Source organism: Branchiostoma lanceolatum, chromosome 10 (assembly GCF_035083965.1).
Source record: "Branchiostoma lanceolatum isolate klBraLanc5 chromosome 10, klBraLanc5.hap2, whole genome shotgun sequence".
NCBI classification, from domain to species: Eukaryota; Metazoa; Chordata; class Leptocardii; order Amphioxiformes; family Branchiostomatidae; genus Branchiostoma; species Branchiostoma lanceolatum.
The window spans coordinates 1,636,752-1,656,928 of NC_089731.1; the positions used below are offsets into that span (position 1 = coordinate 1,636,752).

General features: G+C 41.9%; 2 protein-coding genes across 2 annotated transcripts; both read right to left on the minus strand.

Annotated features, from left to right (window-relative positions):
* Nucleotides 1-1,040: 1,040 nt before the first annotated feature.
* LOC136443813 (pleckstrin homology domain-containing family M member 2-like) lies at nucleotides 1,041-10,112 on the minus strand. The gene is made up of 14 exons (XM_066441179.1): nucleotides 10,105-10,112; nucleotides 9,719-9,967; nucleotides 9,343-9,412; nucleotides 8,949-9,039; nucleotides 8,597-8,661; nucleotides 8,036-8,124; nucleotides 7,453-7,585; nucleotides 6,588-6,781; nucleotides 6,302-6,367; nucleotides 5,897-6,056; nucleotides 5,483-5,548; nucleotides 4,924-5,040; nucleotides 4,351-4,455; nucleotides 1,041-3,576 (listed from the first exon to the last, which is right to left on the minus strand). The coding sequence occupies exons 1-14, from the start codon at nucleotides 10,110-10,112 to the stop codon at nucleotides 3,487-3,489; spliced, it is 1,503 nt and encodes a 500-aa protein (XP_066297276.1). The 3' UTR covers nucleotides 1,041-3,486.
* Nucleotides 10,113-11,407: 1,295 nt separating this feature from the next.
* Nucleotides 11,408-19,827, minus strand: LOC136443814 (pleckstrin homology domain-containing family M member 2-like). The gene is made up of 8 exons (XM_066441180.1): nucleotides 19,685-19,827; nucleotides 15,173-15,285; nucleotides 14,328-14,437; nucleotides 13,583-13,682; nucleotides 13,046-13,070; nucleotides 12,459-12,521; nucleotides 11,505-12,020; nucleotides 11,408-11,443 (listed from the first exon to the last, which is right to left on the minus strand). The coding sequence occupies exons 1-8, from the start codon at nucleotides 19,742-19,744 to the stop codon at nucleotides 11,408-11,410; spliced, it is 1,023 nt and encodes a 340-aa protein (XP_066297277.1). The 5' UTR covers nucleotides 19,745-19,827.
* Nucleotides 19,828-20,177: the final 350 nt, after the last annotated feature.

The following is a 20,177-nucleotide window of genomic DNA, read 5'->3' on the forward strand; positions in this document are numbered from 1 at the left end:
AAGAAACCTGACAAAATAAAAAGCCGGATAAAAGCACCTAAAGGATGTCAAAAACAAGCTAGAACTAAACCTCTGCTTGCACTATCTCTAGTATTTACTCACTACAAAGACAACTCACTAGGGACAATGTTGACTCCTTTATTCTATACGGAGAAGCGAGTCTTGCAAAACAGTTGTACAATCCTGTGTCTCGTGGTTTGGCTGCTTTCCTTCATGAACATTACTTACAGTCAATAATACTGGCAACAGCTACATGTACACAACTTCCTTCCTCTTATACAACTGACAGTCACTATCAAAATTACTTCATCGACCAACTTCTGGCTTTTCTTACACTCCCTACTTTGCCTGTGACAAAGCTCTTCATACACAATGACAATCATAAACTTACATTGTAAGTTCCATATGTCTTTTTTTACAACATGGTATTTCGTCTGCCAGGCTTAACTTTACTATTCTCCAAGCAGAGGCTTCGATCGAGAGGGGTAGTTTTGTCCGGGATTTTAACGTTCCTCTCCTCGTTAAAATCCCGGACAAAACTACCCCTCTCGATCGAAGCCTCTGCTTGGAGAATATAACTTTACATGACATCCAGTCATCCTACTCTTTGAGCACCCAGATAAAAGCTGATGCTGCCATTTCTGTTGTCTGTACTGACACAAGTATGAAGGTTCCTCTTAGTCTCCAAGCAGACGCAACGGTTTCAAAGACCGTATCCAACTGGCAGAAGGAGTTTTTATTACAACCCGACGGTGCCTGACAACTTCTCTGGCTGACTGGAGCTTCTCTGGCTAGCTTGTACGATTTTGGCACCGTGGAGATCTGCTTGGAGATAAGGTTACTCTCTCTGTAATCCCCCTGTTGTCAATGGTATAGCCCTCAACTTATTTGAATAACATTCCTCAAGAAGGTTAAAGATCTTGAAATTGGACCATCTTGAAACAGTTTCCTGGCCCCCTTAAGAACTAAGCAAACAAAGACACACAGATTTCTCTCTAGGGCTTTGTTTTAAAAAGTTGCCGGTCTCTAATATAACACTGCTTTAAGTCCAGAAACTAAACATTTATTTTTTTAGAAACTAAACATCTTTAACAGTTGCAAAGAACAGGCTAGCAACAGAGGTTTGGCAAGCAAAACCCAAATGAGTTGTTCACCCCTGATGAATGGTGGTTTTAAATTCTAGTTTTACATTTTACAAAAACAGCCTAAGCATACATAAATGAAATGAGAACTAAATTGCTTGCACTTTTCATTTTTTTTACAAGATGTATCAAAATTGAAAATACCAAACAGATACAAGTACAAATTCGAGTCCTCTCACTTGAATCTAATGGGCATCTTTCTACTGAACTATAAACGTACCATACAGTAGTATCATTCTTACAAATAAGAAAAACCTGAATTTTGAGTGTGGCTTGAAATTCATTATATTTTGAAAAATGACCTTACTTGGTCAAAATATATACATAATATACATAAATAAATGGGATACCCAAAGCAGCCAAACATTCACTGAAATCATTGTAACTCTACCAACATTCCTCACTACAACATTGAACCAACAACTTTGTTGTGGTGAACACGATTGTTAAACTTCCATTTTTGGAGCTACACAAATGCTCTCTTCCACCATTGGACAGCGGTCCAGTTTATGCATACATCATTCTTAATGATACGTACATGTAGGTCCTAACTCTACAAGTGCCCTTATAGTTTGTAACATTCTTTGTTATGAGAGCCACGGTTTTTTTGCAGGATACAGAAGTTTAGGACGGTAGATAGTAGTAAGATTAAATTTGTGGCTTTTGTTATTCTACAAGCACTACATGGTAGAGGTGCTTCTTGAGTGCAGGAGGGGTAAGAAGGTTGTATCAGGAATACTGGTGTGAAGTTTGCAGGGCTTTAATTTTGTGGGTGGAGACTAGGGGAAGTAGCAATTCACAATGTTTTAAGTTTGCGGTGGAAACAACTAAAGTAACACAATGCAAGACAGAGCATACTTTTTCAGCAAGAGGCCATCTTGAAAATAAAGCGACAGTGAATTACATAAGATATCCATGGTATCAGCATCATTCCGATGTGTTCCTTTCACCCATTCCTGTCAGTTTTGCCTCTCTATAACAGCTGACTCTACCAGTACCACACTAAGGGAGAGCAAGGTTTTGTGTGAGATTATGGCGAGTCAGGGTCAGGCAAGATTTTTCTTCTAGATGTATTGCAGTTAAACGTTCTGCAGTATCTTCAATGGACAAAAATTCTACATGGTTTATCTCTAAGTTGCTAACACTTGTTTTCTGTGTCTACGTGTTAAGTACTTCTACATTGCGTTGTTGAAGAGCCTATTTCTGATCCCCTAGCTGTTAACCCTTAACATACTATGTCTGTTTAAGCAGCACATCCATTTGAAGCATGGTGACACCCTTGGCTGGCACAGGGTTAATGGCAAGACTGGACAGAAGCATCATTGAGTTAGAACTTATAGAAGTTTGCTATCTTTCAAGAAGTCACAGCTTAAGGCAGGCTTATAGTTTCTTAAAGAAAGCTAGAGCGAATGCTTTGTCTTGTACCCCTTGAACATACATACAGATAACTTGTTGGGTACATACATTTGTAGTAAAAAGCATCTTACAACTGGCCTGATCGAATTTGTTCATTCTTTGCTTAAACTTATGTGTAGATTTAGTTCTGACGTGACGCAGCTGCATTTCAGACGACCTATCAAAAGCAGGTTGATGTCCCTTAGCCTGGGACCTCCTCCCCCCCTACTTTGCCCCTCACAGGGTTATCTGGGGGGTAACTAGGATGATGATGATGATGTTCATTTCTAAATCAATATCATATTCTACATTGTTAGCATGGTTATCAGGCCTATTGAGTCGACTGGCAAGTTCATTTAATGAAGCATTGTATTACACTATTGTTCTATATCAATCACAGCCTTCAATAAACCTGTTGCAAGGCTACACATATTGACCTTTGACCTCATGATAGACTCTATATACATGTAGTTACATATAAAGTAAGACTTCTTGCAAGGAAAGTTGGCAGTAAGCTGAAACTAAACTTTAAGATTTTTACAAAGTTACTTAATGTAATAAGACTACAATGCTGTCCCTAGTGCTGAAAACCTTGTGATTATGAAGCCTTCAACAACTCATCACAAGTCTCATATCATGACGTTCAACACTGCATTGTAAGGAGGTTCATGACTGAAGAATTGCACAGATTCGTTAGTCTTTGCATTATTCCCAGGTTTCTATGGCAACCTCTGGGTGACATTTGTCAAATTTTGCAACAGCACAGATTTTGGGATGAGTCAAGTCTGCTTGAAAAACAACAACTTCCCACAATTTTTCCCTCCAACACTTCACCACGCAGTTCAGGAGATACCCCTGAAGAGTTGAAACCTCAGCTGGTTGAGAAAAGCTCTGCAGACGGCGTTAGCTGCAGCGTAGGACTAAAACTTGGCTCTGGAGCAGTGGATTACTAGCGGCGGTTCTTCTGTACAGACACGAGGCCCTCCCGACACTTTCTTCTCCTGATGTCGTCTTCAAGAGGGGCCACGGGGAGGTCAACCTGAATGGATAAACAAATAAGTAAACAAAAAGTTGTCATAAACAATAAAATTGGTCTTTTTTTATGGTGGAAAATAGCCTTATACCCCTACATTTTCTCAAGAACAGTTGTCATTGCTGTCAATTCCAATCATTTTGGGGTCTGCTATTGGTCAGTGTGAAGACTCCGTTATGACAAGCTATCCAATCAAGTGACAGCTCTAAGAATGGGAGGTTCCAACTATTAGCTGGTAATGGGTCCAGTTGGAATGTAGTGTTGTGATTGGCTAAATGTTGTTGAAATTTTGAATGCTGAGCTGTGATTGGTTGATACCTACCTGGAAGAGTTCACTCAAGGCCTCCTGTAGCGTACAGATAAACTTGTGCTGCTCGTGTGTACAGATGGCATGTAGTGATGTGATTGGCTAAAGGGCATTTGAATTTTTGAATGCTGAGTTGTGATTGGTTGATACCTACCTGGAAGAGTTCGCTCCATGCCTCCTGCAGCGAACAGATAAACTTGTGCTGCTCGTGTGTACAGATGGCATGTAGTGATGTGATTGGCTAAAGGGCATTTGAATTTTTGAATGCTGAGCTGTGATTGGTTGATATCTACCTGGAAGAGTTCGCTCCATGCCTCCTGCAGCACGTGGATGAACTTGCGCTGCTAGTGTGTACAGATGGCATGTACTGATGTGATTGGCTAAAGAGCATTTAAATTTTTGAATGCTGAGCTGTGATTTGTTGGAGGCTATTCAAATTTTTGAATGCTGAGTTGTGATTGGTTGATACCTACCTGGAAGAGTTCGCTCCATGCCTCCTGCAGCACGTGGATGAACTTGCGCTGCTCGTGAGTACAGTTGAAGTACAGAACCCACGGGTCCTGCTCGTCATCAAGTTCCTGCACAAAACAAAGAACATTAAGGTCAGCTTGTTTGGTTCCAAATAAAGAAGACGTTTGCTTGGTTCTTTAGGGAGGACATCCATGACATTTTCTGCTAGTGTATCATTACAAGGCTACCAGAGACAAGCCCAATACTAGGAGCAAAAATTCTGTACTCTTCATATATTTACCATCGTACTCCACAATTTTTATCAAGCTTTTCCAACAGAACTAAATGGGCTTGTTCATTTGTTTTCAGCCAAAACAAACAAACGTTACAAGAGCTAAGAGTCACAATTCATCCTTGATTTGTGTTGCATGCTGATATGTCTGCAGTTGCCAACAAAGTTGTTCCCTTTTTTATATTCTTTGTGAAACATCAGTGACTTTCTGTACAGCCTTACAATAAGCACATATGTGAGGTCAAAGACAGTCAGAGGATGACATTGCCTGCAGTACTGACTGCATCTGCTAGGAGGCACTCACCACAATGCAGTAGTAGTCTATCTCCTCGTCCACACTGAGGCCGGAGATGTCCTTCAGCCCGACACTCCCGAGGCTGCGGAAGAAACTCGTCTGGCAATCCTCGTGGCAGGCAAACAGCTGGGGGTTATAGAAACATTTTAACACATATATCTATTAATGTTCTCTCTCAACATGGTTAGTGTTTCTTGGCTTGATCAGTTACTGTTTGGTGCTTGGTTGGCTTGGTCATTTATGGAGCTTGTAAAGCTGGGAATCACTTTTTCCAGAGTTTTTTTTTTTTTTTTTTTCATACTAGATCTGGGTCAAAGCTCAATAAGAGAACATTTCGAAGGAATCCACTACACAAGATATGTGATGTAGTTTCTTTGCAATTGCAGCTTTCCAGCATGTCAATTCTTTGAGGGGAAAGAATACTGCTTTAGAAGAAATCTGCACTCTTTGAGTTCTGTCTCGTTGATATAGACCCAAGAGCAGTTGATAATGCAAGAAGGTCTGACATATAATACATGTACCTCAAGCCCAAACTTATCAATGATTTTCCTGAAGCTAGCAGTCTTACCTTTAGACTGGTGAGGGCCAGGCAGCAGGGAACAACAGACGAGGGTGGCTCTCCTTTCTCTGGTACCTGTCGGGAAGAAAAAAAAATTCTGTCAGATTATTGGCTACATACATTGTACATGTCAACTTCTCAAAGAAACATGGACAAAAATATTCTGAATTTGCCACTTCGGTGCTGCTGCCTTGAACCATGATTGTTACATAGAGTGTGTACCACTCTGGTGGCTTCACCCCAGAGGCACTGCTAAAAACTGTCCCCTTGTGATACACAAAATGTACACAACACAACACAGCCAACTTATGGCTCCACCCCAGAGGCACTGCCAAAACTGTCCCCTTGTGATACACAAAATGTCCCCAACACAACACAGCCAACTTATGGCTCCACCCCAGAGGCAATGCCAAAAACACTGACCCCTTGTGACACGGCCTGACACAGCGCCTGCAGCCACTCCTGCACCTCCAGGTCGGAGGTCGCGGCCAGCTCAAGCGAGGCGCGGTCGGTCAGCAGGATCTCGAAGGAGTGAAGCTTCTCGCCCGAGTTGATCCGACGGCAACCATTACAGTCCGGGCCTCTGGAAGAGAAACATAGAAACATTTGTTAATTTTAAAACAAGGCAATTAGAGATGGTAGACTTCACCCCTTTACCCATACTGCTAGAGAAATGGGACACAAATTGTACAAATACCTTCCCTTTTTTCCCTCTCTAAACATAAGACCTTACATGTACGTTTTGAGACTTAAAACAAAAAGATTAATAAGTCACAAGAATTCCTGTGTCTTGCAAAAGTGAAAGAGAGATAGACAGACAGAACCTACGTGAGCTGTATGGACATCTGTGGCACCACATCAGACCTCTGGCCGTACTGGTACAGCATTCCATTGCTGAGGAGGTGCAAAACAGGCACAGTCAGAACACTCAGAGTCAAACTTTACCTACATGTACAATTGTGATGCCAAAGTACACAACCATTTTGCTATCTACATTGGACATGTTTCTAGGAGACTTAGTTCGTATCAGTACAGTGATTTCAAAGAAAGAACATTGAAACAGCATTAAAGAACACACCCAGCCACAAAAATGAACAATAATTTTGTACATTACCTGAGCAGGAAGAATCCAGACTTCCATGTCGTGCCCCGCAGGTATCCGGTCGCTGCCTTGTACAGCAGGACGCCGTCCTTCGTGACGCCGTCGTGCAGCGAGGACGGCTGTCCGGAGTCCGACGGGGTCCGGGCGAAGTCCTGCGGGTCCCACCAGTGAACCAACGTGTACAGCAACAGGTCCAGCTCAGATGTCTGGAAATAAGCGAAAGGAAAGTTTAATCTCTTACAAGTATTATCAAATACTGGATACTGTTATATATGTATACGCAGTATACTTCTCAGGACGTCCTGACTATATAATTATGTAGATGTAGCTTTCAACAACGTATACAACAACAAGTCCAAGTCCGTCGTCTGGAGAAAAAAAATTCATAATAAAGGTTTGAGGATCAGTATTTTTCTCTATTTCAACTTTTAACACACAGGCAAACCTTAGTGGGGACGTCCGCTGAATGTATGGACTACCTGGCCATTGACATTGGCATTGTGGCCACTTCTGGGTGGTCCCTTAGCTAGAATAAGGGTGTTATGAACAGTTTTCTCTATTTATTTTGTGACCACTTTTGTTGGTGTTTGCCAGCTACACACAGGTCTGACTGTAAGACTTTTATAAGACTTTGTTTTATAAGACTTTGTTCCAATCTAATCTTTAGCACACTGAAGTAACCCTTTGACATCCCATTTCCTATTGGTTACAGAGTTAGGCAGCAGGGAGAAGGTTAAAGTATGACACATTTCTTTTGCAGAATATTAACCTTTAGCACACTGAAGTAGCCGTTTGGCACTCACTTTCCTATTGGTTACAGAGTTAGGCAGCAGGGAGAAGGTTGAACAACAAGATGAAATCTATATGTTCCACTCACATTGCACTTGGCCTCCTTGGCTGCCCATTTCCGGAGAGCGATTTTCTGCGTGGTGGCGTCGGTGAGAACCGCGGGGAACGGCTCGATCCGGAACCCGGTACTCATCGCTGCGTGGAGATGGGTCACAAACATTCTGCAAAAAACGAGGAAAAATTAGTATTTGCAACTTTTTGATTTTCCTTGATTGATATATTGACAGCTGCTGTCAAAGATGACTGCAAGGGGGACTTGAAGGCTGTTGATATTAATACGGAGCACTGGGAGGACCTTGCAAATAACCGATCCACTGGAGATGCACACTGTACAGACAGTTAAAATCAGGAGAAGCTAGACTGATGCATAGCACAGATTCTGAAGAAAAGTGGATCTGAAGAAAATAACTCAGACAGAACTGAGTCAGCTTATGGTGACTTATGTGACTATCATTCTCGATTAGGACTGTTTAGCCACAGCAAATGCTGTAGGGCTGTTGTTAATTAGGGTTTTACCATGGTCATTTCTGGAACAGCCTTGAATACACAAAATAGGGCGGGGAACTCAACCACGACAATGGACCATGAGAAAAGCCAACTCCAGGCCTTACCTGGTAAGTAGCTCGTCCCCTGAGTCCACCCAGAACTGTTTTCTCCTGTTGGTGCAGACAATCTGGACATACTGGTGGTTCAGGGAGATCTGGGAACAAAAGTCATCAATAAACTGTAAGTTCAGATATCTTTGCAGGGGTTTAATTTTGCGGAAGGAGAGGAAAGGGGGTTTTCCCTGTGTTTATCACTAAGCGTTGCCAACCCTCCTAAATTTGCTGTTAAGTGTTGCTAGGATCCTTCTATGCAGCTACGCAAAATTTTACCTGCCCACACATATAGCAACAAAACCAGCTTTCCATGGGTTGAAAACCTATTATGCTATCAATGGTTCTTATAGTAATTGAAACATCATAATTCATACTTGCGGTGTTATGATTTTGCAGTGGAGAGTCCATCATAAAAACCGAAAAAATAAAACCACTGCAAACATTTCAAGATTTACTGTAGTTAGTGTGTTGGTTCATTTATGTTGATGGTAATATCATAATCAGGCCTTTATATCTGCCATAAAAAGGGACCACAAACACAAATGTATGATAGAAGAAAAATGACAAACGTACTGAGATGTAGTCCAGGTCGTTGTGTCTGATGGCGTCTTCACACTCAAACTGTTGGTCACCTGAACCTATAGAAAAAATAACAATTTGGTGAAAAAAATACATTTCTGGTGCTGTCTGGATAAAAAGTCATTTTTGCAGCATGCTAGCAGTAAAATCTGCCAATACACTGTCTTCATTGCTCGTAAAGTCTTAAGCTGAAAAAATTGACATTAAATCCAATACAACTTATAAGAACACTGGAGATACAAAGGGAAGAAGAACCATGAAAATTTATCTGTGATGGAAATTGACATTATAAAGACAATACCGGTAAGACACAAAGGAAGGACAGTAAGATCTTTAAGACACAGACCTTTCCTCAGAAGGTACATGCAGAAGTCGGTGATTAAGACGTAGACACTGTGCAGATCTCCCTCCATGTGACCCGTCGACATACGGAACATCTGCAAGGTCAAAGCTAAAATCACTACTAGCCTATTGCTTACAACATCACTCAGACATATAGTCACTTTTGCCCTGCTTTGTTATTATGCTTGAGTCAATTATCTACAATTTACAAAGGCAATTCATGAAAATTACAGGCATTTCTTGATTATTTGTAACTTTCAAACACTTGACATGTGTGTATTACATCATGTGCTGTTGCACAACTACTTAGACTGTGGTTAACTATAGTGGTATTTTGAGGACATCTTTAAGTATTCTTATAAGCTTGAGTCTCAAATAGATCTTATTGTGTACTGAACCTTAGAGAACTGTTCCCCCTCCTCCTTGAAGACCTCCAACATCAGGTACAGGAGAGTGTTGTTGTCAACCCTTGGGGGAATGATCATGAAATTTTAATTCTCATGTCTTTCAAATTTAACTCTGGCTACCAACAGACAAACTTTAATGTAGATACTGTATTTAGTAATAGAACAAAAAATTTATGATAATATTTTGGTTAAAAATACAGGCAAACAAGATAAGCGATCTTATACAAACATTAACTTTCAACGACAATGAATAATAAGTTTTTCGCAAATTCTTGCCTGCTAGACCAATGTAGAGCATGTGTCTAACTATTGTCTAAATGCCAACTCTAAATATTTAAAAATAACCAAAAAAAAAATCTCCACTGACTTGATATCAGCATCATGAGAGTCTGGCGTAGTCCTCTTCATCATCAAGTTCTCCTCCTCCTCCTTTTCCTCCGAGTCTCCGTTCTTCTCCTCCCAGCTTCTCTCGTTCTGTCCATCCCTTTCGTCTGCCCCCCTCCCCCTCCGAGGACTGTCCCGGTCGAACGGGTTTAACCGCGCCGGTCGTTGCGGACGCGGTGACCCCTGGCTCCCTCCCGGGCTGCTGTCCCTTCCAAGCGCGTTCGGGCCAGTTCTGTGAGGAAGAAAGAAAGTGAAAGTCTCGCTCTGGACAGGAAAAAAGGAAAGTGATCTCGATCAGTTTTTCCTCACTGCAGAGTAAATCTTCCACTGGCCGTGACGGAGAAGACAGATGTTATGTACAGTATTTACAGTTTCATTGTATACTTGTACCGGGGAAATTCCCCTAGCTCTTTTCCACAAGTACAATGAACAGTGGACCACAGGTTAATGTCCTGTCCTAAGGACTGCGACCCTTTCCAGTAACATGCAATTCGGGTGAGCGACACAGCCGGGATCAAACTCACAGCTTCTAGTTCCAGAGGCAAGGCCGCTAACCATTGGATTACGCTACCTGTACTTGGGGTCGAGTGTGGTGTAACAGCAGGGTTTTCGGCCGAGAGCCCAGCAGTCCCGGGTTTGAATCCCCTGACGCCACTGATCTTGTTCCCTTGGGAAAAAGGCACTTTACACGACTTTCCTTACTCTACCCAACTGTAAAAACGGGTATAATATGTACTAATTGTCCCACATGTATTGCTCTGTTGCAATTCCAATAATAAAACATGAAATATAATAAATACCTGTACTCCATGTTTTCGCTGCCAGAGTAGCTTGCGGCGTCGCTTTGGTACGAGCTTCCAAGTGTCACAGAATCATCGTCTTCTTCTTCCTCGTACTGCTGACGGCGTAGTCTCTCAGCTTCCGCAATTTCCTCGCTCAGAGGGACCTCAATAAATAAATTGATAAATAATGGGCTTTTATTCAAAGAACATTTGGCAGCCTGAGAGTTGAATTACATGTTCTGTATATAGAAAATAGTTAATTGACAAGTGACACATTGACTAACATGATACAAACATACAAGATTAACATACTTAATGGTTAAAATCACAGACAAATTCATTAAAAGTTTACAATCAATACATGTAAAGATGTGAGTAGCAGCTAAAGTCATACACCTCCAAACTAACATGCCACAGTACTAGCCGGTTAAATACCCAGACTCATGTACTCATTCATACAACAGTAAAAGCAAACATCCTGGATGACTGTACCTCGTTTGTGTCGTTAGCGAGGGTGGAGAAAACGGGGCTGTCCGAGAAGTTTCCTTGGAGATCGACATCGTCGTCTTCGATGTTGCCTTGATCGTTGCCCCCGGCAACCGCGCCCTGTGCGTCTGCAGGCGGGTTTGGCGGCGGGAGTCCGTACGTGTGGGCGTGGCACGTCTGGTCCGTGCAGTTGGTCGGGTTCGAGTTCAGGTCTTCGTTGTTGTTTGTCAGGAGAAGCTCGAGATCGTTCACGAAGCCGGCTGCCTGCGCGTGCACGTTTTGCTGCGGGGGCTGCCCCCCCTGTGCACCCCCTTCTGCCCCCGTACCCCCCTGGCTCTGTCCCTGCCTCCCTGGGTTATGACCCTGACCTGCAGGGTTCCCCGTAACCTCCCTTGACGCTTCATTCACTCCTGCATTCTGCTCCGCAGCTCTGTTCTCCTCTAGTCCTTCATTTCTTCCCTCGTTATTTGATACAGATTGCCCCTCCCCAATATTCCGTACATCCACTCCACTGCTGCTACTCGCACGACTCAACTCCTCCGAAGCGCTGCCAGACGGGCTCGGAGTCGCATCCTGTTGCTTAGCAACGGCTTTCTTCTTCTTGCCGCCCTTCTTTGTTTTCTTACGTATCACCTCGAGTCCGCCCGAGTCTGCCGAGGACGCTTTCGGCGTTGCACCGGGGTCGGAGATTCGCGAGATTCTAAATGTTCGCTCGAGCGAATCCGGCCTTTGCGCTCTCTCTGGCGTTTTCTCTTTTCTGATTGGTCCGTTTGGAAGCGGTCCTTCTGCGGAAGCGCCCGGCGCGACGTATTCTATGTCGACGAACTCGGAGCGAACGCAGATGGCGCTGTCGGAGCCCGGTGTGGTGAAACCCGATCCCGTGGTGTAACCGGATATGCTCGATGTGGTGGAGATGGCGTCCAGGCTCTGCTGGGAGATCCGGTCGTCGTCGTACTCGCTGTAGCGCTCGTCTCGGCTCAGGGGGAGGGACGAGGTCAGGTCCAGATATGGCACGTCCTGGGCGGGAGGATGTTTAGTAGAGTTTAGGCATCAGAAATACGAAAAATTTAACCATTAGCACACCGAAGTAGCCGTTTGGCATCCGATAACAAATTGGCTACAGAGTTAGGCAACAGGGAGAAGGTTTAAGAGCCATACAAAGATGAATTGATTCTTTGGATAAAATGAGCAAGTTTCTTCTGTGTTAGCCATAAAGGCAGAAATGTATTTTCTGTGTTGCTGGAAGTAAAATTCTGATTCAACACTTACAAATTGGGCGCAAATTTTTATTGTACAGCTCTAGTAAAGGGAGTAATGTACTGCTTATAACTAGTTTCTTTTGTTCTACAACAACTTTGAATTAATATTTAAACCAGTTAAACAAATTAAGACATCACAGTGGGCTCCTTATCTATGTCCTTTAGACAAAGAAAGAGAAGAAGTAATACTCCTCACCACATCCAGCTCAAACTTGAGATACTCCAGTCCTGAGGCCAGCGTGGTCATCACAAGCAGCCTCTGTGGACGGAGACAACAGCAGCTTCGTTAGTACAGGAATAGATAATCTAAAGCCAGGTTAAATTGTGAGAGCCAGAGTTATGCTACGTTGGTTTTGTGCTGTACAATCTGTAGAAACGCCCTCATGATCATGTAAGGGTGGTGGTAATACCCTGGGTTCTTTAGAGATCCCGCATAGAGAGGGAAGGAATCACACAGGACACAGAATGTATTCCGCACACACAGGGCTCGTACTTAGGCGTCCGTCAGCTCTTAGGTCCAGAAACCGACTGCCTGAGAACTCCGCCACTGTCACTTTATTTCTTGTCTTATCTAAACTTTGTCCCGACGCTGGAATTCACCCCTAGTGGGAACATCATTAAAACGTCGTTACGGCCGTCACTTCTAAAGCCAAACTCTGTACGATTAATTACACTTAGCCCTCAGAAGATAGCGATAGTCCTGCTATTAATTAAAGACGGTTACACAACGAGAGAGTTCTGCACTTAACTAGTGAGTTTCGCCCCTCTCACAATCACTCTCACCTGTTCATCCCTCAGCAAGGCATGTCTGGAAAATGAAAAAAAGAAGTTGATTATTATTCTATATTACATCAAAATGTAACTAGCACTGTCAGTCCGGTATCATACATTTGAACTTTTTAATTGATTGAAGACATACCAATTTTTAGTATCATACATTTGAACTAAAATTGATTGAAGACATACCAATTTTTAGCAAATATACAAGCATATCCTAGTACTAGTAACTGAGCCAGGTAGTACATTGTATATCTGAACATTCTGGAGTACAAAAAACTGAAGATGTTTGTTTATTTATTGTGACCCACCGGACATAGTATTTCCTGACCAGTTGGTAGTTTTCTGGAAGACTTGCAGGTAACTCTTATTATGTTTGTTTATTTGTTGTTTGCGGGATGCATGAGTCTGCAGGACAGAGGCACCTGGCGAGCGGCCATGAAGCTCCCCCACGCATGTTCAAGCATGTCCAGATGATGGGGAACAGAAGACGTTAAACCTGATACTGTGATAGTGAGTGAGTGAGTGAATATAGTGACCCACCTGACGTAGTATTTCCTGACCAGTGCGGAGTTCTCCTGGAAGACTCGCAGGTAACTCTCCAGGGCGTTCTCATTCAGGGCCAGGTACAGCCACGCACGTCCTGAGGACAGAGGGAATCAACAATTCACATTGAATTCTACATAATACAGTATGTCACATATACAAAAGTATGTTGATGAAGGTTAGACATCCAGGTAATAAGATACGCCAAAAATAATTATTCAAGCAACTGGATAAGATTTTGAAACAGTCAGACGTTTCAGACAGTATCCACTGTCTTTCGTCAGTGACTAACGATAGGACTGAGAACACCAGTCCTATCGTTAGTCGCTGACGAAAGACAGTGGATGCTGTCTGAAACGTCTGACTGTTTCAAAATCTTATCCAGTTTCTTGAGTAATTATTTTTGGCGTATACAAAAGTATGTTGTACCTGTATATAGCATCCTTAGTGCTCTGATATAAGGTAAGTAAGATTTCAACAGGAGGGAAACATGCATCTGACTACATGAATATACCTCGAGCTGTGGAGGATTGGGAGGCATGGGGCATGTGGGAACCAGCCGGGAACATCCGAAGAACAAGCTCACCAAAATGATGATGATGACAACACGCACTCACCGAGAGTGTATTACTAAGTACCAAGGTACAGACTTTCCCCTCATCCTCTTATCTAATCATCCAGTTCAGCATTACTTCATTTTAAAAATCCGAGAAACAACAAATGCAGGAAACACAAAGCCCACCTCTGCCGAGGTCGGTGGTGACGTTGCCCATCCCCTGGATCTGTTTGATGGCGTCCTTCCGCGTGAAGTGGGGCACGACAACCCAGTATCCCTTCGTAACGTTTCGCAACCTGCAGGAACACACAGGATATACATTCAGTTCAGACTATGTGTTCACAGTTTTCGCTGCGAATTCTTTACCGGGAACTGACTACAGACTTAGCAGTGTGGAAACCTACACATGTACATGTAGAAGTTAAGTGATGCACAGACACCTCAGAGTCAGTAAACATTCATCACGTTTCACAGCCAGTAGAGTTCAATTCATACTACAGAATAGAGTAGTAGAGTAGAGTAGAAACCTTTATTTAGAGTCTGACACTCACTCACACTCACTATCCGGTTTATCGTCTGAGGAGTTTACATATCTGTGGACTACAAAGACTGCTTGCACCACAGGGGGTGGTTGCATCTTCCACGCAAACATGTCCAATGGTTTACAATGTGTGCAACTTAAGACAAAGCACATTAAATTTCTTAGAGCATGTTGGATTGTTGGTGGAAAATTCAATGATGTAATCACACCGCAAGCAGATTTTGCAGTCCACAAAGGTTTAAACTTACTATGGAAAACTTAATAATATGTCAATTCTGTCACACTAGCCAAACTTAAATAATAATAATGAAGAGGAACGCCACCATCTGTGGCCATTCATGCTCTGAATCCTTCAGATTTATTTCTCCTCATCTCAATCATTCAAAGATACGCCTCAGATATCTTGATTAAAGTGTTTAGTTTTAAAAAGTTGAACGCCCTGATTGGTCCAATGGTTATCACAGTCTCTATGCTGATTGGTTGAACTCACCCATGCAGGAAGGCGTGGTCCAGGTGCTCACACAGGGCCTGGATCTCTCTGTCCTGATTGGTCAGTGGAGAGGCAGTTTCAGGGTCCCCCTTACAGGCCTGCAGGTCTTGGATCTGGAAGGTAATCAGTATGATATAATTTTCCGATGTTAAGAAAAGATGTAACAGTTACATTTGGTAGTATTGGACAAGTGGTATTTTTGAAATAAATTATCATTATGTTACATACTGATCATTTCTCTACCATATAACCCCCATACCATTCCCCAGTGGAATGCCCTGCCTGGCACGGTTGTGATGGCTCATGCACCATTGAGTAATTCCGTGCCAGGCTGGAGGCCTGCCTGCCTTAGCCCTGGATCTCAACTTCCCCTACTTAAACTTGAGTACTTTGCCCGTGATGGGGCTATATGGGGGTAGCAATGAATGATTATACAGTTCTATGCATTGATATTGGTGAACATTGATTTCTCTCATAGTTTTACTTTAAAAAAAAATGTCATACAATTAACAAAATAATTCTAATCAACAATGTTTACACTTTTAACTATTGCTTATCCAACCATTACAAAGCAAGCAATGACTAGCCATCCCTGGCTGTCAGCTGAGGATACAGACAAAAAATAACCTCTTACGAATCGTGTCAGTTACATAGAGGCCAAATTAAAAGGCAACAAAACATGTACACCTCCCCCTGGCTATGAAATAAATGGACCATTCCCTGTGACTTTTAACCCTTATAGTATTTATACCAAACATTCTTGTGCATAAATCATGACTGGAGTCAGACTAATCAGGAGCGAAAGTTTCGGGGCTGACGTGAGCGCTCGTACGCTGCACGAGTCTAGAATGCTACATATCGGAACTGGCTTCATCGCTACAATGGCCAACATGATCTTTCATCTCCATACAAGCAGATCTATCGGTGGCAATTAAGGCAGCATCAAAAGAGCCAACCAGTATCAAAAGCCACTGGTGGACGATAGATCTGCTTGGAGATTAATTCACATCACTTTAACAATTAAGTAATACAAGGGTTGCTGTTTTACCCAAAGGTATATATGGTGACATAAGGCCTGCTAAATTCCTGGTAGAAGCAAATATTTGCATAAACCACTATTATAAGCAATATGAATCTGATTTAAAAATATCTGATGGTGAATTTACAGTCCAGATGAAATACCAGACAGCTTCTGAATCTCTTTCCTGCAGTAATATCAGCTCAGGGTTTGAATTTGGCAACTGGCCACAACATATCAGTCTTTGGTCAGCCTGCCTGATTAATATTGTCAATGTCTCGCATACAACCATATTCTAAATTCTAAATTCTAATATTATTTTTCTTTGTACGTGAACAGTTTATTGTACAACATAATGCTATTAATGGAGTTCCACATGACTATAGTATAGCTACTAGTATAGGAATACTAAGAAATATCCCCATGGTTCAAGGATAATTCAACTGTGTTACGTACTCCACTTTTGACATTGTCCCAGTATTAGATGCCCTTCACACACATTTATTACATATGTAATATAACCAGCTGCCTACGTAAAGTTACTAACATATATATAGTATTATTATAGACAGCCACGGTGTACTAAACATATGCCTCAGGAAACAGTATGGGAGTAGAACACTGAAGTCCACCACTAGTGGACTACTAGACAAGTACGCCTCCCTATATTGTAGAGGCCTGTGTCGACAAACAGCTAATAGAAATATGGAGATAAGGCATTGCCAAAAGATGTGGGAAGAATAAGTAACCAGCCTTTCAGTGTCTATCAGAGGCAGGCTTCCTAATCACACCACAGCAGGGGATCAGAGGGTTGATAGCTGACTGCTGGCCAGACCTCAGGACCAGCTGATACCATGTAGAGTTTGGCAGCGGCTCAAGATTGTAGAGGCCTTTGCAAGTTCTTTCTTAGAACTCAACTTCCTCACAAAAATTTGGAATCATGTACAATCTGTATCTGTATAGCCAGTATAACCGCCCTTCGGCGTAACACACCTGTCATACATCCTGTCATACACAGCTTGGCTGGAAAACATCACAGACTAGTCAGAAACAGTAGTTTTAATCTTATATGTTATATCCAAAACAGTTCACATCTAGATCTTATAGCCAGCCACCATGAGACACCTGTATAACTTTATACTAGTATAAAGGGCATTAAACTAACCAACATACAGATAGATATGGAATGTTTACCTTCTAGAAAGATAAACATGAACAGATTAGAATTCTGCTTGTAAAGAGAAAGAAATGTCAGTAACTCAGAACTGCTTTCCAAGAACAAACATTTTTCTATATTGTTGAGGACTTATTCCTAATCAATTCACAGACGCACTGGAATACTACTACTAGTACTAGCAGTAGAAGATAACAAATTGTAATACATGTACGCCAAATCAAAAATTGGTAAAAGAACTGAGCTATCTAGTGACCTAATATATATAACTGCCCCTGGAGGATGCATAACTGATGAGTGATTTGAATATAATAAAACTACCACAGACTTTATGACACAGGAAGGACAAAAATCTGACCAGTAAATTAATTTTCATACTGTACTAAAGAGGACGACTCAATCAAATTGTCCATGGAGAGTTCAAACATGTGATATGACCATGATGTATGTAAATATGTATATACTATGTAATGTAATGTAATGTGTATTTCACAAGTTGTAATGTAATGATGTTATATGTACTCGGACTCCAGGAAGAATAGTGAAGTTCACTCAGTGAGTGTGTACTTCACTAATGGAAGTCTTTTTTACAATAAACAATGTCAGTCACAGTGCATTTGTAGTTCTATATGTCAGAATTTTCCAAAGTGAAGGTCAAATCCAGTTTTTCTTCTAAACAAAGAAACAGGGGTCCTGCATCCTCATTTACTTTCAGCAGGACCCCCTCTGTCTTATCCCTGGGAGTTTATTCTGGCAAAAACCTTCAGCTGTGTCTTGTCAGACCATAATTTCCACCTTGAGATCTAGAATGCCTCATGATCATGATGCCCAGTTTTCACATCATTTCTAAAACTCTACATTGTACTAGCATGCTACCATTCACTATGATTCAGCTTGGTCACTGCACTCTCTCGTCATACTTGTTATCAAACTAAAACTTCAAGCTTTAAAAGTCACATGTATACTAGTACATTTGTAAGGTTACACAATGTGGTCATACCGGCAAAAATATCGGAATAGACACAACAGAATTTGGGTATATTCCATGTTATTTATCGAGTACCCTTAAGGACTCCAAAAGGGCAAGAATAATAAATGGCTTCAAACATGCATCAAACTGTCCTGAACTGTCGGTGACAAATAGCAAACTCTTAAATCCATTTTCTGCGTCGATCAGTCACAGGCTCCTACTAGTAGCTATATCCAATGCTATAATGGAGTTCCACCATATATGTCTAGTGGCTGTAGGCTCAAACTGATATCCCCGCATGGTCCAAGGATAATCATTTTATTATTATTAATATTAACTGTGCTACGTAGTCTGGACACTTGTGACATTGTCCCAATATTAGATGCCCTTCACACACATCTATTACACCGTGACTGTCTATAATAATACTATATATATATATATATATATATATATATATATATATAGTAATTTTTCGTAGGCAGATGGTTATATTACATATGATTATGAAGGGTTACATTTTGAGTATTAGTGTTCAACTTGTCATTAACCCCGCACACACAAACACACGAACATACACAGGCAAACACACACAAGCTCACACACACATGCACACGTCACACATACAGACACACACACACACACACACACACATTAACATTCACACACTCTCACACACAAACACACACACACATACACACACACACACACACATATGATCAGGCACACACACACAGACAAACACACCTTCTGAGCTCTGTCATATTTTTTTGGGAGGAACCCATAAATCAACTGTAGGTCAATAGAACTAAACTTGTTGTAATCACGGTAACGTTGACTAGTCATGGCATGGCTGTTTTTGCACAGCCTGGACATAATCTGTACTTTCACAAAATATTAATGTTATTGGCAAGGATGTTAGCAACAATCAGCAAATTATGCCGTTGAAAGAAGCACCATAGAGCAGCTAACGCACGTCCTTCTTCTCACAGTTTCTCTTAATATTTAACTGCAAGATTATGCTGTTGTTTTTTGAGGAACTTAAAACAACGTAAACAACAAAATCTTCCTCCTTGCTCCGATCGCGATAAACAACTGGTTGACCAAGAGCTTTCTTCCCAACTACCATATCCATCCGCATTCCTAGATAGAAGTACTGAGACCGCTACCTCCCGTTCCTCCCGTGTTACGTGATTTTCCCGTCCCAAATCTCGTCCTTCCTATTTTTGCCGTTCCGCCATCCATGATCTCATCACAAAACATGACAGCTGATCTTTGGTTGAAGTCCGCTGCACAACGCAGCAAAAATACGCCCCTAAAATCGTCTGAAAACCACAGAACGCCACCTACCCCCTTCACAGCCCGGGCGATGTTGTCCAAGATCCGGTCTTTCAGCTTCAGGCGCTCCATCGTCGCCGTTTCCTCGAAGGAACCGAAGAAATTCAGCGCAGATGAAAAATTTTCCGACTCAGGTCGGCCATGATGATAGAGGGAATTGTGGGTCATGCGTGATCGACCGCTCAGGAGCGCCACCTGGCGGAACATTGTGAAATTGAAGGGCTTCTTGATAAACTTTATTGTGGCCATAATCATAAATAGCCTGGAATCCTAACCTATCATAGCTCCCGAGTCTCTCGCAAATAGGTTTGGATTCCAGGCTAAATCATAAAAGGATGGATCTAAAACACGACTTGCATCAACTAGGACATCAAAATGTGTGTATAAATGAAAGAAATCCGTGCTAAATGTTACACTGATAATCAATGGTATGTTATAACGTTATATTCGTAATGTGTTGGCCTTTTCAAAACATCTGTCTGTCGCTTAATTATTTGCACAAGGA

Coding starts and splice junctions, on each gene's coding strand:
- LOC136443813 (XM_066441179.1), bottom strand. Junction 6,368..6,587: donor TCTGGATTCTTCCTGCTCAG/GTAATGTACAAA, acceptor GCACCTCCTCAG/CAATGGAATGCTGTACCAGT. Junction 5,041..5,482: donor TGGCCCTCACCAGTCTAAAG/GTAAGACTGCTA, acceptor TATAACCCCCAG/CTGTTTGCCTGCCACGAGGA.
- LOC136443814 (XM_066441180.1), bottom strand. CDS start 19,744: ATGGAGCGCCTGAAGCTGAAAGACCGGATCTTGGACAACATCGCCCGG. Junction 15,286..19,684: donor TCGCCCGGGCTGTGAAGGGG/GTAGGTGGCGTT, acceptor ATTACCTTCCAG/ATCCAAGACCTGCAGGCCTG. Junction 11,444..11,504: donor GTAGCAGCAGTGGAGTGGAT/GTACGGAATATT, acceptor ATGAAGGACTAG/AGGAGAACAGAGCTGCGGAG.